The 13,973-nt window shown below is 33.7% G+C and overlaps 1 protein-coding gene across 1 annotated transcript; it reads right to left on the reverse strand.

Annotated features, from left to right (window-relative positions):
• Positions 1-2,602: 2,602 nt before the first annotated feature.
• LOC112058159 (uncharacterized) lies at positions 2,603-10,745 on the reverse strand. The gene is made up of 7 exons (XM_024098864.2): positions 10,467-10,745; positions 9,951-10,215; positions 8,464-8,625; positions 6,793-7,247; positions 5,506-5,701; positions 4,323-4,443; positions 2,603-3,358 (listed from the first exon to the last, which is right to left on the reverse strand). Exons 2-7 carry the CDS (start codon positions 10,206-10,208, stop codon positions 2,718-2,720), a joined length of 1,833 nt encoding a protein of 610 aa, XP_023954632.2. The 5' UTR covers positions 10,209-10,215; positions 10,467-10,745; the 3' UTR covers positions 2,603-2,717.
• Positions 10,746-13,973: the final 3,228 nt, after the last annotated feature.

Below are 13,973 nucleotides of genomic sequence, written 5' to 3' on the forward strand. Positions count from 1 at the left end.
CTTATCTCATAAGTAGTTATAATAAGTGAATGTAATGAGTCAAATCCATAGAAAAATTAACCTTGAATCTTAATAAGCATATCGCAAATCTTGTGTATGGCTAAATTGTTTTCGCAAGTTCATTTTTTAGAATACTCCCTTGATGTACGAGGATTGTTCTTACAGAGAAAAAAATTTAAAAATTCTCCCATACAAACATTTTGTCTTTATAATGAATCTTGAATTCTTCCTAAGTACAAATCTCGAGAATGGCTGAACCGATTTTGCCAATTGTTTTATTAGCATATTTCTTGAAGTATGATGATTCTTACAGAGAATATAAAAAAAAGTCTCAGGGTAGAGTTCAAAATCAAAATCAAAATCAAAAATCATTTATTTCAAGTAGGCTCAGTTTACAAGCACTTTTGACACGTCAGTTGACTATTTGTAAAGATTCTACCACCGGTTCGGAAGGCAGGTTCTGCTGAGAAGATACCGGCAAGAAACTCAACAGTTGCTCTTTTGAAAAAGTCATACAGTATTATAATTTACAATTGTTAACAATTACTGTTTACATTTCTTATAGTTTTACTTCCTGTGTGAAGGTGGAAGCTGATCCAACAGGCTCCAAGCATCTTTATCATTAAGGAACTCATTAATGTTGTAGTACCCTCGACTAAGTAAATGTTTTTTAACACATTGCTTAAAGCTATGCATTGGCATGTCCATCACAGTCTTGGGGATATTATTATATAAGAGTACACCCAAACCTACAAAAGATTTTTTTACTCTTTGGAGACGATATGCAGAAATAACTAACTTATGCCCGTGTCTAGTAAGACGTGGGTTTAAATCTCCTTTTCGTTTGTACAAATTAATATTTTGTCTTAAATATACTATACTGTTATATATATATTGACAGGCTACTGTTAGTATACCTATTTCTTTAAACTTTTGACGAAGGGACTCGTGTGATTTTAATTGATATATTGCTCGAATTGCTCTTTTTTGAAGTACAAATATAGATTGTATATCGGCAGCCATGCCCCACAATAAAATACCGTAAGACATTACGCTGTGAAAGTACGCAAAATAAACAAGCCTAGCTGTATCAACATCAGTAAACTGTCTTATTTTTCTCACGGCAAATGCCGCTGAGCTAAGTTTACCAGACAGTTTTTCTATATGAGCACCCCACTGAAGTTTACAATCCAAGGTCACTCCCAGGAAAACTGTGGAACTCTCCATTTCCAGTGTTTCACCATCGATCATTATAGACTTATCTAATTTTATAACATTTGGCAATGAAAACTCAATACATTTAGTTTTCTTGGCATTCAAAAGTAGATTAGGGTAGGAGTAGTCCTACCCTATGGTAGATGTAGGGTAGGTGTAGGGTGGGAGTAGGGAAGGGTAGGGGTAGGAAAGAAGTTCACATAGGTCAAAGCAAAGCTCAACCGGGTTTGCTGTAATATAAAATTCTATGGGTTCTTGTTAGCAACTTGGATATATTAAAAAACAAACAGATGATAGAAAATAAACCATACAGTTACATAAATAAAACTTTATTTACCTTGGGTGAATAAACTATAAAATTATACAACATTAGTCATTATTTTTTATGAAATACTTAAATAAATCTTAAGATACACACTACAATATATTGAGACAACAGAAAGAAAAAAGTCAAATGATAGTGGTTTGACTCAAAATTTAGATCAGTCAAATTAATCCTTAAAATAGAGGTAAGGTTAGAATAATTCGTAGAGCTAAAAATTGGTATGAATGTTCAGAATGTGTTAATTAATAATAAATGAATTTTGAAAAGTTCCCATCTATCCTCTTTGTGCAAAAAAATTTATTGATGGTGAAAGTTTGCAAAAATAGGTTTTTCGTGTTTTTCAGCTAAATGGTAAGTTTTACAGCAAAAATAGTTCAAAATAGTAGATTATTTGATTTTCTACAAAAAATTAATCTACACTTTTTTCATAAGTATTGCCATTTCTGAGATAAAGCAGTTGAAAGAACTGTAAAAATTATTTTATTAGTAAATGTCTTGACTGGATTATTATAGTATTTTGTTTTGGTCCTATCGTAACAGAAGAGAGCAATATATTTCACCACTGTTGGCAGTGCTGGATTTATCCAGTTTCTAGATTATATCTTTTAACAACTTTTTTTGTTTGTTTTCACTGCACAACGTGTTTGTGTACTGTGTAGGTAACCAGTTGGAGTTCTCATTAGAGTCTGAATTCATTAAGACAACTCTTTAACATTAGTTCAACTAATTTAGTGTCAATTCAAAATGGAATGACAAAACTGTTATGTAAATGATAAACAGTAATTTTCAGTACCTATCCTATAAAATCTTTGGTATCTAAAAAAGCACCCCTTTTGAGGTGTCAATTTGTCAATGAAAAATGTAACCTAAAAAAAATGTAACTTAAAAAAAAAGCTTTATTTACACATCTTTACATAATATGGAGTGAGTTAATAATGCTCCAAACTTTAGAGAGAGCATTTAGTATTTTATTTTATCTCATTAGGGTCAAATCATTTTTTTTTCATGTATGTTTGCCATATTTCTTATATTAAAACCAATATAACTATTCCAACTAGTCGGGAAAGACTGTGCTAGGAGTGGATACGACAATAGACCAACGGGGTGAGGATTGAAGCACAGCCCCTCGTGGATGACTCCACCCTGTCTTATTGTTGAGCTATTGAGGCTTTTTTGTTTAGTTGAAGATGTTTTTAAAAATATTAAGCACTTCTACATTTTTTGCTTCAGTTTCTAATTCTTGTATTGTTAATATTAAGTCTTTTAACATTTCAAAAATTTGTCTGTGTTTCCTTATAAATTGATCTGTAACACTATACGACGATGATACTATAAAACTGCTATCCACAATTGAGTTTTCTGATGTACTTCCTTGTGTCAAACTTTCATTCAGTTCTTGCAATGTTTCTTGTATCGATTGTATTCCATATGACTCTAAATAAGATTGTAATGCTATATACAATGCACTAATTATCGTACTTTGCTCACTCTTGGACTTATTAGAAGGCATGGAGAATTTTGGATATATTTCTTTTTTATTATGACACAAGTTCAAAGGTGCATTTTTGCAAATATCAGACAAATGTTCTAAAAGCTTATTTGGTTTTACTCGTTTCTCATTTAATTTTTTTAGCACCATCAATTTGGATTTAGGAATGTTATTCCACTTGGTCTCTTTCAAAAAGTAAATTACAATCTTTATAGTGTCATGTTCGTCAGTAGATAATAAACTTTCACAGTAGTCATGACTTATCTGGTGCCTTATGTAGGGTGGTTTTATTCTTTCCAGTATATTGATAATGGATTTTGGAGGCAGTTCTGAAAAAATAATAGTAAGTATATTACATTTACTTTTATGAATATGCTAGCAGGACACTGCGTTTTCACACACATAGTTTCCAGTACTGTAGGATAATAAAGGTTCAGTAGTTCCTGAGAATATTCAATGGAAGCAAAAACACAATCAAATATTTCCTGTTTATAACTAGTACTAGCGGACACCCGCAACTTCGTCCGCGTGGAATTTAGTTTTTTCACAAATCCTTCGGGAACCATTGATTTTTCCGGGATAAAAAGTAGCCAGACTATAATCTATTTCTGCTTTAAATTTCAGGTGACAGTAGCCGAGTCGTGACAGAGTAACAAACATTCATACCATCAAAATCATCAGGTTTTCGCAAATCTCGTGAATCCATGGATTTTTTCGGGATAAAAAGTAGCCTATGTGTTAATCCAGAGTAAAATTCCAAATTTCAGCCAAATTGCTTCAGTAGCAGCAGCGTTAAAGAGTACAAACACCCAAACATACATCCATACAAACTTGCGCGTTTATAATATTAGTAGGATAGGATACTATTATATCTGATTGAATCTATACTAATATTATAAAGCTGAAGAATTTGTTTGTTTGTTTGTTTGATTGAACGCGCTAATCTCTGGTACTACTGGTCCGACTTGAAAAATTCTTTTAGTGTTAGATAGCCCATTTATGGAGGAAGGCTATAGGCTATATATTAATCCCTGTATTCCTGCGGGAACGGGAACCACGCGGGTGAAACTGCGCGGCGTCAGCTAGTAAGTACATATATCTGATGGACTAAGACATAGCTGTATTTGAATTATGCTGATATACTGATATAGATCATAAAATATGTCATGTGGCCTGCCAATCCGCATTGGGCTACCGTGGTGGACTATTGGCGTAACCCCTCTCATTCTGAGAGGAAATTCGTGTATAGTAGTGAGCCGAATGTGGGCTTAGTTAATAATCAAAATTTGTCACCTGTAATTATGTCATACAATTCGTTTATGACGCTGGCGCTGGCAGCATGTATATGTGGATAGTCGCTATTGGCGCGATTTTCTTTCATGTAGAACATTTCCATTACGGAATTCAGCCAAAGCTGCAAATAACATTGATAATTAATTACTTGAATGTACGTATTTTATAATAGGGATGATGACCGTTTTTTATATTGTATATAAAATAAATATCATTATATAAAAAAAAAATTTTGTAAAAGTCATAGGATATCTGCGATCATTACTTTCGGAGCTACAGGGATTGAAAGGGTCAGATTTGCGGATCCCTGAAAAACGCCCCATAGTAAATGGTACGATTTAATGACGTGAAAGATCATAATGATATGAGGTATGGGCGTTCAAACAAAATTACTAATATTTTTTTTTTAATAATAATGAAAAAAAAATATTAGTAATTTTGTTTGAACGCCCATACGATTACGATAAAAAAAAACATAATAGATTTTGTAATTTTATAATCTTATTTATTTTGCAAATATCCAGTCAATCTTTGACCTGACCTGGCCCAATTATGAAACCTCAATCCAGCTAGCCGGGGATCGAACCCAGGATCTCTGTCTTGTAAATCCACCGCGCGTAACACTGCGACACAGAGGTCATTTATGCGGTAAGTACGCCTTTCGCTTGAATTATACAATAGGCCATCTTGTAGTTCCAGCATAAAACTCTACACGGGACTTTGAAACTAATACCAATGATAATAATAATGAATTTAAACTATCGTGAGTGTTATTCATATTAATTGATTATGAAACACGGCTAAAACTCACGTGATCAGTTAGGAGCTGCGTTGCAAGAACCAGCTCATGACTAAGGGCCCCGTATGGGTTCTAAACTATTCGGGCATACTCCAACCTTACTTAACTCCATACGTTACGTTTATAGCCGTGTTTCACAATGGCCTAATAGTAATAATATTTTTTTTTATAATACTGTTTTAGCCCTCTAACAGCCAGTTTCTTCATGTAAAGCTAAAGTAACAGTAAAAGTAGTAAGTAGTAAAGAAGACTTTATTTTTCACTGAATAAGACCGTCACTTTTGATTTATGACGTTACTTTGACTTGCGATGAAGAAACCGGCCGTAACTCATAAGGTAGTCATGCATAATATGAACAATTAACCTTGATAGTAATATACTTACAGTCATAGTATGTATGTGTTGTTCAGGATAATCTAAATGTATAAAGTAAGCAAAGAGTTTAAATATTCGCCGACATATTGTAACATTGTGTGCTTTTTCATTTTTCTTATAGGGGCAACCTTTTGGGGCAACCTCTTCCTCGTCCAAAATGCATGACATAAGTGGTTTATGCTTTCTATTTTTCACACCTGAATTTCTGAAATATACCAATTGTTATTTAATAATTGGACTATTGGCCTAACCTCTCTTATTATGAGAGGAGATTCTAGCTCAGCAATGAGCCGAATATGGGTTGACAATGATGATGATTGTAAGGTCCCTTGTCGTTACTGTAATAGCAGTAAGTCACCGTCTCACCACTGTACTATTAAACACTATAATAGCAAGCGGCACGCGTCCTCCTTCTCTCGATGCCAGAGACAGACTGACTCAGTGCCGCCACTACCAATGTACATGAGATAGTGTATGTAGTATTGTAGGTATCTATTCAGTATACACAAACACTACAATGATGGATGATGACTATTTAATAATTCTTTATCTATATAATATTATAAAGAGGTAAAATGTGTAAGGTTGTAGGGAGTAATCTGTAGTCTGAATCTACTGAAACTGAACACTAAAGTGAATCCTCATTGTGTAGCCACATTTTTTTTTTAAATATTTGATGTCTCTTAAATTAAATGATTGCTATATTAATCTGTGTCACACTCAGACCAATTACATGTAAACTTGTATCGTACCTAAATTCACCAACAAAATTGTGTAATTTTCGAGGGGTCGAGGTAAACTCACTTTGATTTTTTTTATTAGTCTCTCGTTATTCCTGCAATATGTTGTGAGACATTCAGCTGGATTTTTATATTAAAGAAGAATTATATCATCATATATCAGAGAACATTAACACTTACTCTCCTCTACTCTACCTCCACCAATCCTTACACTACACACAACTATAAATTTAATTTGCAATACATACATGTAATTTTTACACAGATTAACAAACACATCACTAAGACTCGTTGCACAGAATATTAGATTAATTGTTTTGCTGAATTCAGCTGAATCAATTCTTTTTAGATATTGGTTTTATTTTTGTTATCTTAGAAATACAAATGAAATGTAACATCATCTTTTAGTGTAATACATTTTTAACTTTATTTAACTACACAAACCAGCATTTTAGGGAGCTGTTTATACAATGAAAACAATTACAACAATGAAACATTGATTCTTTAGAATTAATTCAAGAATGAATGTATTTAATGAAACACAACTCATACTTACAGAATGGATTGCCCAATAGCAAGATCAAATTGTAACAACTCTATAATACTGTGTAGTACTGCCATTAGCCTATTTATTCTCTCCGTGCGATCTAACATTTCAAAAATATCAAACTGTTCCTTTTGATAAAATAGTCCTTTAATAGTTTCTCTCAACTCTTCTGGTGTATTTTCAGTTTTGTCCAATAATGCACAGTCCGCACTTTCTGCCCCTATTTCGTACTCCAATCTAGTTAGACAAAAATTCAAAATGCCCTTTTCACTATTAAACATTGTCCTATTAGTGCGTGTTCTTTCTTTTCTGTCCATAGGTGATGTTAAAAAGTCATTATATACTTTTCTTAATTTCTCATGTAAGCATGGGTTGTGCGTAGTAAAATGCAATGTCAATACCAGTGTACATTTGTCTAACACCTGCGGAATAGTGTAACCAGATGCAAGGTCTTCATGTGCATTCTGTAAAAATGAAATGTAAATATTTACATAGCTAGCTGGTATAGGTTAGGCTTCTTTCATTGGCTGTGTACGGTTTGCAGTTTGTACCATGTATGACATAGAAGGTGCTGATATATGAAACAAATTGGCCCATTAGAAATAATTTACTTAAACAATACAGAGAGTATATAATAATTTATTTATTTTGCGATTATCCGCGAAAAGCCGACAAACCCATGCGACAAAGTCACCCAGGTCCGACAAAATACTTTACGTACGTTTCCCCCTGAAACCGAGCCATCCTCAGGATATGTTGCCTCTACAACGTGCAATTGCAAAGTTGTCGTATGGGGTCGGCTTTTCGCAGATAATAGCAAAATAAATAAATTATTATATATTCATAATGAACTTCCGCAAAGTAACGCCTGCTTTTGCAACGCCTTTTATTCAATACATAGAGTCTCTAGAAGTCCCATTGACAGCGCCTTAAACAAATGACAATAAGACCGCCATTACCAAATGACAATGAGCGCCATTAAGGGCTCCCGCAAACGGGCCACCGGCCACAATCACAAAACGCCGCTACCGGCACACCTGTAGTTTTCATAAATTTTACATGGACTCGCCGCACACGGTTGACGCCAGTGGCCGCCACTCGCGACAATCGTCGCTGCTCGCTTCTTGTGGCCCGCACCGGCCACTAAACGCTGCAACACGCCACTCGCGCGATTATGATACTGCATGTATGGGTTAAAAATGTAGCAGCCACCGACCACAAGTGTCGATCACCAGCCACAAGTGGCTGTCGCGCTTCAGCTACTTTTGTGGTCCCTTCTTGTTTTTTATAGCAGCGTTTGAGGCTGTCGCGTGTGGCCCGTGTGCGGCGACACTAATACATTAGCGGCGCATATATGGGACTTGTTTCATTAAAGGGACTATACATCACTACTTAGCCCCAAAGTAAGAGCCTGTGTTATGGGTGCTAAGTTAGCAGATTTTACAGTATATATTTATAAACTACATTACACACAGACACTGGAGAACACCACCATGCTCATCACACAAATATTTCCCAGAAGTGGGAATCAAACCTATGGCTGCAGATGCAGAAAGTAGGGTCACTGCCCACTGGACCATGCAGTTGTAATTGATTAATACAGCCGATTATAATGACGTGCTATCAGCAGATGGAATTGAGCTATTGTGACTTACAAAACAACTTAACAAATACACTTACAAGCATTATCTCCACAACATTTTTAAGTGCAGTATCAGATAGATACTGAGTGGGTGTAATTGACATTATGCAGACTTCCAATGCTCCACACCAATTGCTTGCTTCCATTTCAATATTGATAAGCTTCATAACTTTCTGAGGCATTTCTCTTATGTGGTTTTCCTGTAATTGTAATATTATGACTTGTATTTTTAGAATCTGTACACCTAATCCACATATTTAACACAAAATTGGATTAAACAATTGTTTATTCCAAAAAATTCAAAGCTGTATGATATAAAATAGATCAAATTTAGCAGATAGGCCTAACAGCTTTTATAAACTTAAGTTTAGAGAAACACATAGGCTACTTTTTATTCTGATATTTCTACACAAACAGAGACCACATAGCAATCTGGTTTCGGGAGTAGACAGTTACCTATCTTATGTGTACTAGATAATGAGAACACCTTGTTTTTGTATCATACACTAAATTTTCTGGCTACTGTGAAAACTAGATTGGTATTGCTCTTGTGAAATAAAAGTAAAAAATTAAATGAAAAACTACTATAATAATAGTCTAAATAGTTTCAGTTATAGGGCTCAATTTACATCTGAGAGAATGTAGTTTAATTCAAAGTCAAAAATTCATTTATTTCAATTAGGCTTTGTTTACAAGCACTTTTGAAACATTAGGTAATGTTATTAGAAAATGGTGATATATTGCCCAGTGCCCACCCATAAGATTATTGTGTACAAAATTTGGATCTAGTCCCTCCATCCCCATTCTACCACAGAACAGCGAGACACCGTGAAAATTGGCATCCTTATGTTGTTGATATCCAGTCAACTCGCACAAAATGTTTTGCATAAATGTTTCTAATAAGAACATTGAAGATGTGGTATGCCCTTCCAAAATTCAAATTTCATTTATTTAAGGAACTCATGAATGGTTTCTGGCTTTTGTGTTTTCTATGATTTGTGCACCTCCAAGGCAAGAGTGAATAGGCATCTTCCTACCTAACCTAGACCTCATCATTGCTTTCTACCAGCCATGATTGTAGTAATATGAAAAAAAAACCATACTTAGAAGCCTCAATAGGTCTACAGATAAAGGCCAGGCTCTGACATTGAAAGGTCATCCATACAGTCTTTCTGACTAATTGGAGGAAACCAGCAAAATTAGTTATATTTCAAAGATAAGCCAAATATTTTTGTTATAATTACAAACTTCATTTAAGATTAAATAAATATAGTATTATGTATATAGAAGTAAAGTGTATGAGGTTGTAGTTATAATCTCTGGATATATCTGGATATGATGTCTTTTAGGAACAGAAAGGTACCTTTCTTGCAAGTGTCATAGTGTATATTTCATCTCCTTATTTTGATGGGGATGGGAACTACGAGGGTGAAACTCTGGGGTGTCTGCTAGTGATTAAATATTGAAAGAAAAGAATAAACATTGTCCATGTTTCGATAATCAATAGGTATATCAAAGTACTTACTCGGTGTGTAGAATGCATACATGAACTTCTATCTAAGCAAACCGGTATATATATCAACTGCAGACGTTCAGCATAATTGAAATAAGCTTTCTGTGATACCAGCTCACAAGCTTTGACAAAGTTTTTCTTCTTCAGTGTTTGTATGTCGCTTGAATGTGAAGAGTTTAGCTTAATACGTTTACTGGGTCCATTATGTTCCTCTTGATCAAAGGCAGCTTTGGTTGTTGGCGATGATACTCTTTTACGTGTAGAACTCATGATTTATCTGAAATTTGTGTCGATTTAAACAAACATCACAAAACGCGAGTATTTACTGGTAAACAAAAATCCAACACTATTTAAATGTTTCTTTACAAACCCAGTGGTAGTGATCTAATCTCGGTTGAAATAGAATTCATCAATAACAATAGGTTCAATAAATTGCGCGCAAATTATTATCACAAACCGGTGACCACTCCTAGTAATTTAAGATATAATTAATATCTTATCAGTATCATGTTTTCAAGAACTACTTACCCAAGCTTAGTAATATATTAAATATAATAACAAATTCAAATTAAATTTCTCTCCAACATCGAACAATACCTACCAAACAAATTTAAACAGCACATCAAAAGGAGCCAAAGTTAAAACACCAAAACAGGCAACAAGTGATTAATCTAATTTATATTAACGTAAACAAAAATAACAATAATAATTATTATTTTGTATGATAAAAATAAGAATGAGTAAGCCGGAATTTGTTTACTAATTGTACGATATTATGTGGAATGTGGATTAATTTAAATAATTATTTAAGTCGAATAATACACTGTAATCTTTGAGTCGAATAATGAATTCAGCGACAGTGTTACCAACTCTCCAAAATATTTATCCCTAAAGTTTGTGTCAAACCCCCTAAAATTGCCTTAATTATTGAGTTTCCCCCTAAAAAATATAAATTCATAATAATTTAGAAATAATATGCTGTAATAGGTTTCAAAAGTCTATATTTAATACAGACAAAATATTACGTCTTTATCTGAAGATTCAGATTTTTTGAAATCATACATGTTGACAATGAATAAATTTACACAATTTTGACAATTTTTTTTATTCGATGAAAATTGTTGCCAGTTGCCTCAGAGTGGTTGTAGAATAACGTAATAAATGTCGTTATAAGTCGCTAGGTCAAGAAAGAAATATTAAATTTATCTTCATTTTAAAAATATTAAAGAGTCGAAAAATCCCTGATAATACCCCTAAAAATTTCAGACCCCTAAAAAATCCCATTTCACTTATTTGCCCCCTAAATCTGAGGGGAAAACCCCTAAGTTGGGAACCCTGTTCAGCGATCTCTTTTGAAGTTTCCTGTGATACCATTTTTTATTGACTCAAAAATAGTGATGTGACAAAGTGAACGATCATGATTCACTCAATATGTTCTGAACTAAATTAGTAAATAATTTTAATAAATAATAGTTACATCTGTTATTTATTAAGAAATTTCTCAGTCTAAGGCTTAATAATAAACGTAAAATCTATTTTGAGTCACAGTGATAAAAATAAAATTATTCTAAGACCTTATTTAATTTGACTTATCTCCCATGAAGACTGGAGGAGGCCTATGCCAACAGGCACTCCGAATTACTCGACATACTCAACTCGTATATATGGCTTATTATTATTATAAGTTTAAACTAGATATTTTAAAATGGAAGATAAAATGTAAAGAAATATTGAAGGAGTTCCGATACCATCACATTAGTCCCTGCTCAGTATAGAACCGTATGCACTCTCGTTGGTCTTCGGAGTACCGATATTATAGTCATAAATTTATTGTTATTTTTTTCTGTCTCTACTTTTTCTTCATCTTTATTTTCATCATCAGACGATTCTAAACTTAGTGTTTGCGTTGGCTTAGGCTCTAGATATTTGTTTTAAATTGTAGTTTTTTGTCTATATTAAGTCGGGTTTGTTACAATGCTTACAACACAAGAACGGCTGCACCGATTTGGCTGACAATTGGTGGAGAGGTACCTTAGAACCAGGAGGGCATAGAAAAGGGTACTTACTTAGGGTAGGGGTAGGCTTGAGTAGCTTGGCTTAAATTTTCAAATCGGAAGTAGTGGTACCCTCAGAGATTAGGGCAAATAGGTAAAAAATTGATCAATTACATAATTTACACAATTTTTCTTTCAAGCTTTTGTCACTAAGCGCTATTATAGAAATTTCTGTTCAAAATTCCTCTTTGAGAGTGAATAATCGGGGGCACTATTTTTTACCTATACAGAACAGGACATCACTATGACAATAAATATGGTATCATTATTTTACAAAGTGACATTAGCATCTGTCAGAAAATTCGCACGATTATTGATTAAACATGCACGTAATGATGGTAATATTATTTTTCGTCTGTGAGATTTTGCTCCTATAGTTAAATAAATTATTTTTAAAATTTTAATTCCCATAGGAAAATGGTCCATAGATTAGAGCCCCCACTTTAAACGTACTATCTATTACTCCGTGCTCACTGTTCTTATGCTACTCACCTGCTGTTTAGATGCCTAGAAACTGTAAGCACATTTTTATTTGTGATTGGCGCTTGCGGTGACGTGATATATCACATCACTGCAAACGCCAATCACGCTGTTATCTCTATGAATGACGTCACTTGCTAATGTGTTGTGTTTCGGCGGCAAAAATTTCACATAGTTATTTTTTCATTTACCTATAATAATTTTTTTACTGGTTATTATTGACGGGAAAAAATAAAATATAGCAATACTTCCTTAGTTCAGTTTAAACACTGTTTACAAAAGAGGACATTATAATAACAGGATAGTATAGCGTTAATGGACACCGATCGTACCATGGAGTAGAATGTATATAGGGTACGGAGTCGTCACTTCGTCCGCGTGAAAAACAATGTAAACTTTCAACCCATATTTGACACCCTTCGATTTAAATTTTTGAAAGTTTTTTTAAAGCATAATCAATACCAGTAGGTCCACTAATTTTACATTTACAAATATACCTTGAAAACTGAAGGAATTTTCATACAAACTTTCTACCCCTTTTTGATTTTATTTTCGCGACAAAAAGTATCCTAAAAACTTGGCTCGATTTGAATTAATTTAGTAGTTTCAGCGTGATGTTCAATAATAAAAAAGACGGACTGTCAGACAGACAAAAAATAACAAAAAAGTGTTTTGGGCCTCAGTATCAATTGTATTTTAATGCCAACAAAATATATTCAATAGCGGACCCGGTTAAGCTTCGCTTTTACTTATGTGCACTTCTGCTCTACCCCTACCCTGCCTCTAAAATTAAGAATATTCAAAAGAAAAAATTAGCGAAATCGGTCTGTCCTCGAGATTTGTGCTTATCAACACAGTCAGCGTTCATTTATATAGAAGATTGTAAGAGGTAAAGTTCGTGTGGTACAATCATAATCTCTGGATCTACAAATCGATTTTGAAAATTCTTTCACCGGTAGAAAGCTACGTTATTTGCAAGTGTCATAGACTATATTTTAACTGTGTGTTATTTCGGAAACAGGTACTATGTGAGTGAAACCGCAAGGCGTCTTTTAGCGGCATTACTGCGTCTTTTAGAAATTTTGTAATATCTCCTAAACTATATGACTAAATTACACACTGTATATGGCAAATCTTATCTCTATAATATCCTCTGGATTATTAAGTTAGTACCTAAGTATTAATAAGCATTTAAGTATGTAATTAATGACGCAAACCTGATGACGTAAGTTCGGACTACTTTAGTATTTTAGTCGAGTATGAACGATTTTTGGGCGTTAAATCCAAAAATTGTTCTTACTCGACTAAAATATTAAAGTAGTCCGAACTAGGCTTAAGCCTTCTTTTCGAATTATATCGACAATCTGCCAATGTATCTCTATAGGTATCTGCCAATTATTATTTTTTGTTTATTTTTCATCAATCTCTAAGTAGGTATATACAAAATTACGGGTTTGTTTAGAACTTTGCTAAGGTTTTAATCTAAGGTTTAGAATGCAGG

Source organism: Bicyclus anynana, chromosome 7 (assembly GCF_947172395.1).
Source record: "Bicyclus anynana chromosome 7, ilBicAnyn1.1, whole genome shotgun sequence".
NCBI classification, from domain to species: domain Eukaryota; kingdom Metazoa; phylum Arthropoda; class Insecta; order Lepidoptera; family Nymphalidae; genus Bicyclus; species Bicyclus anynana.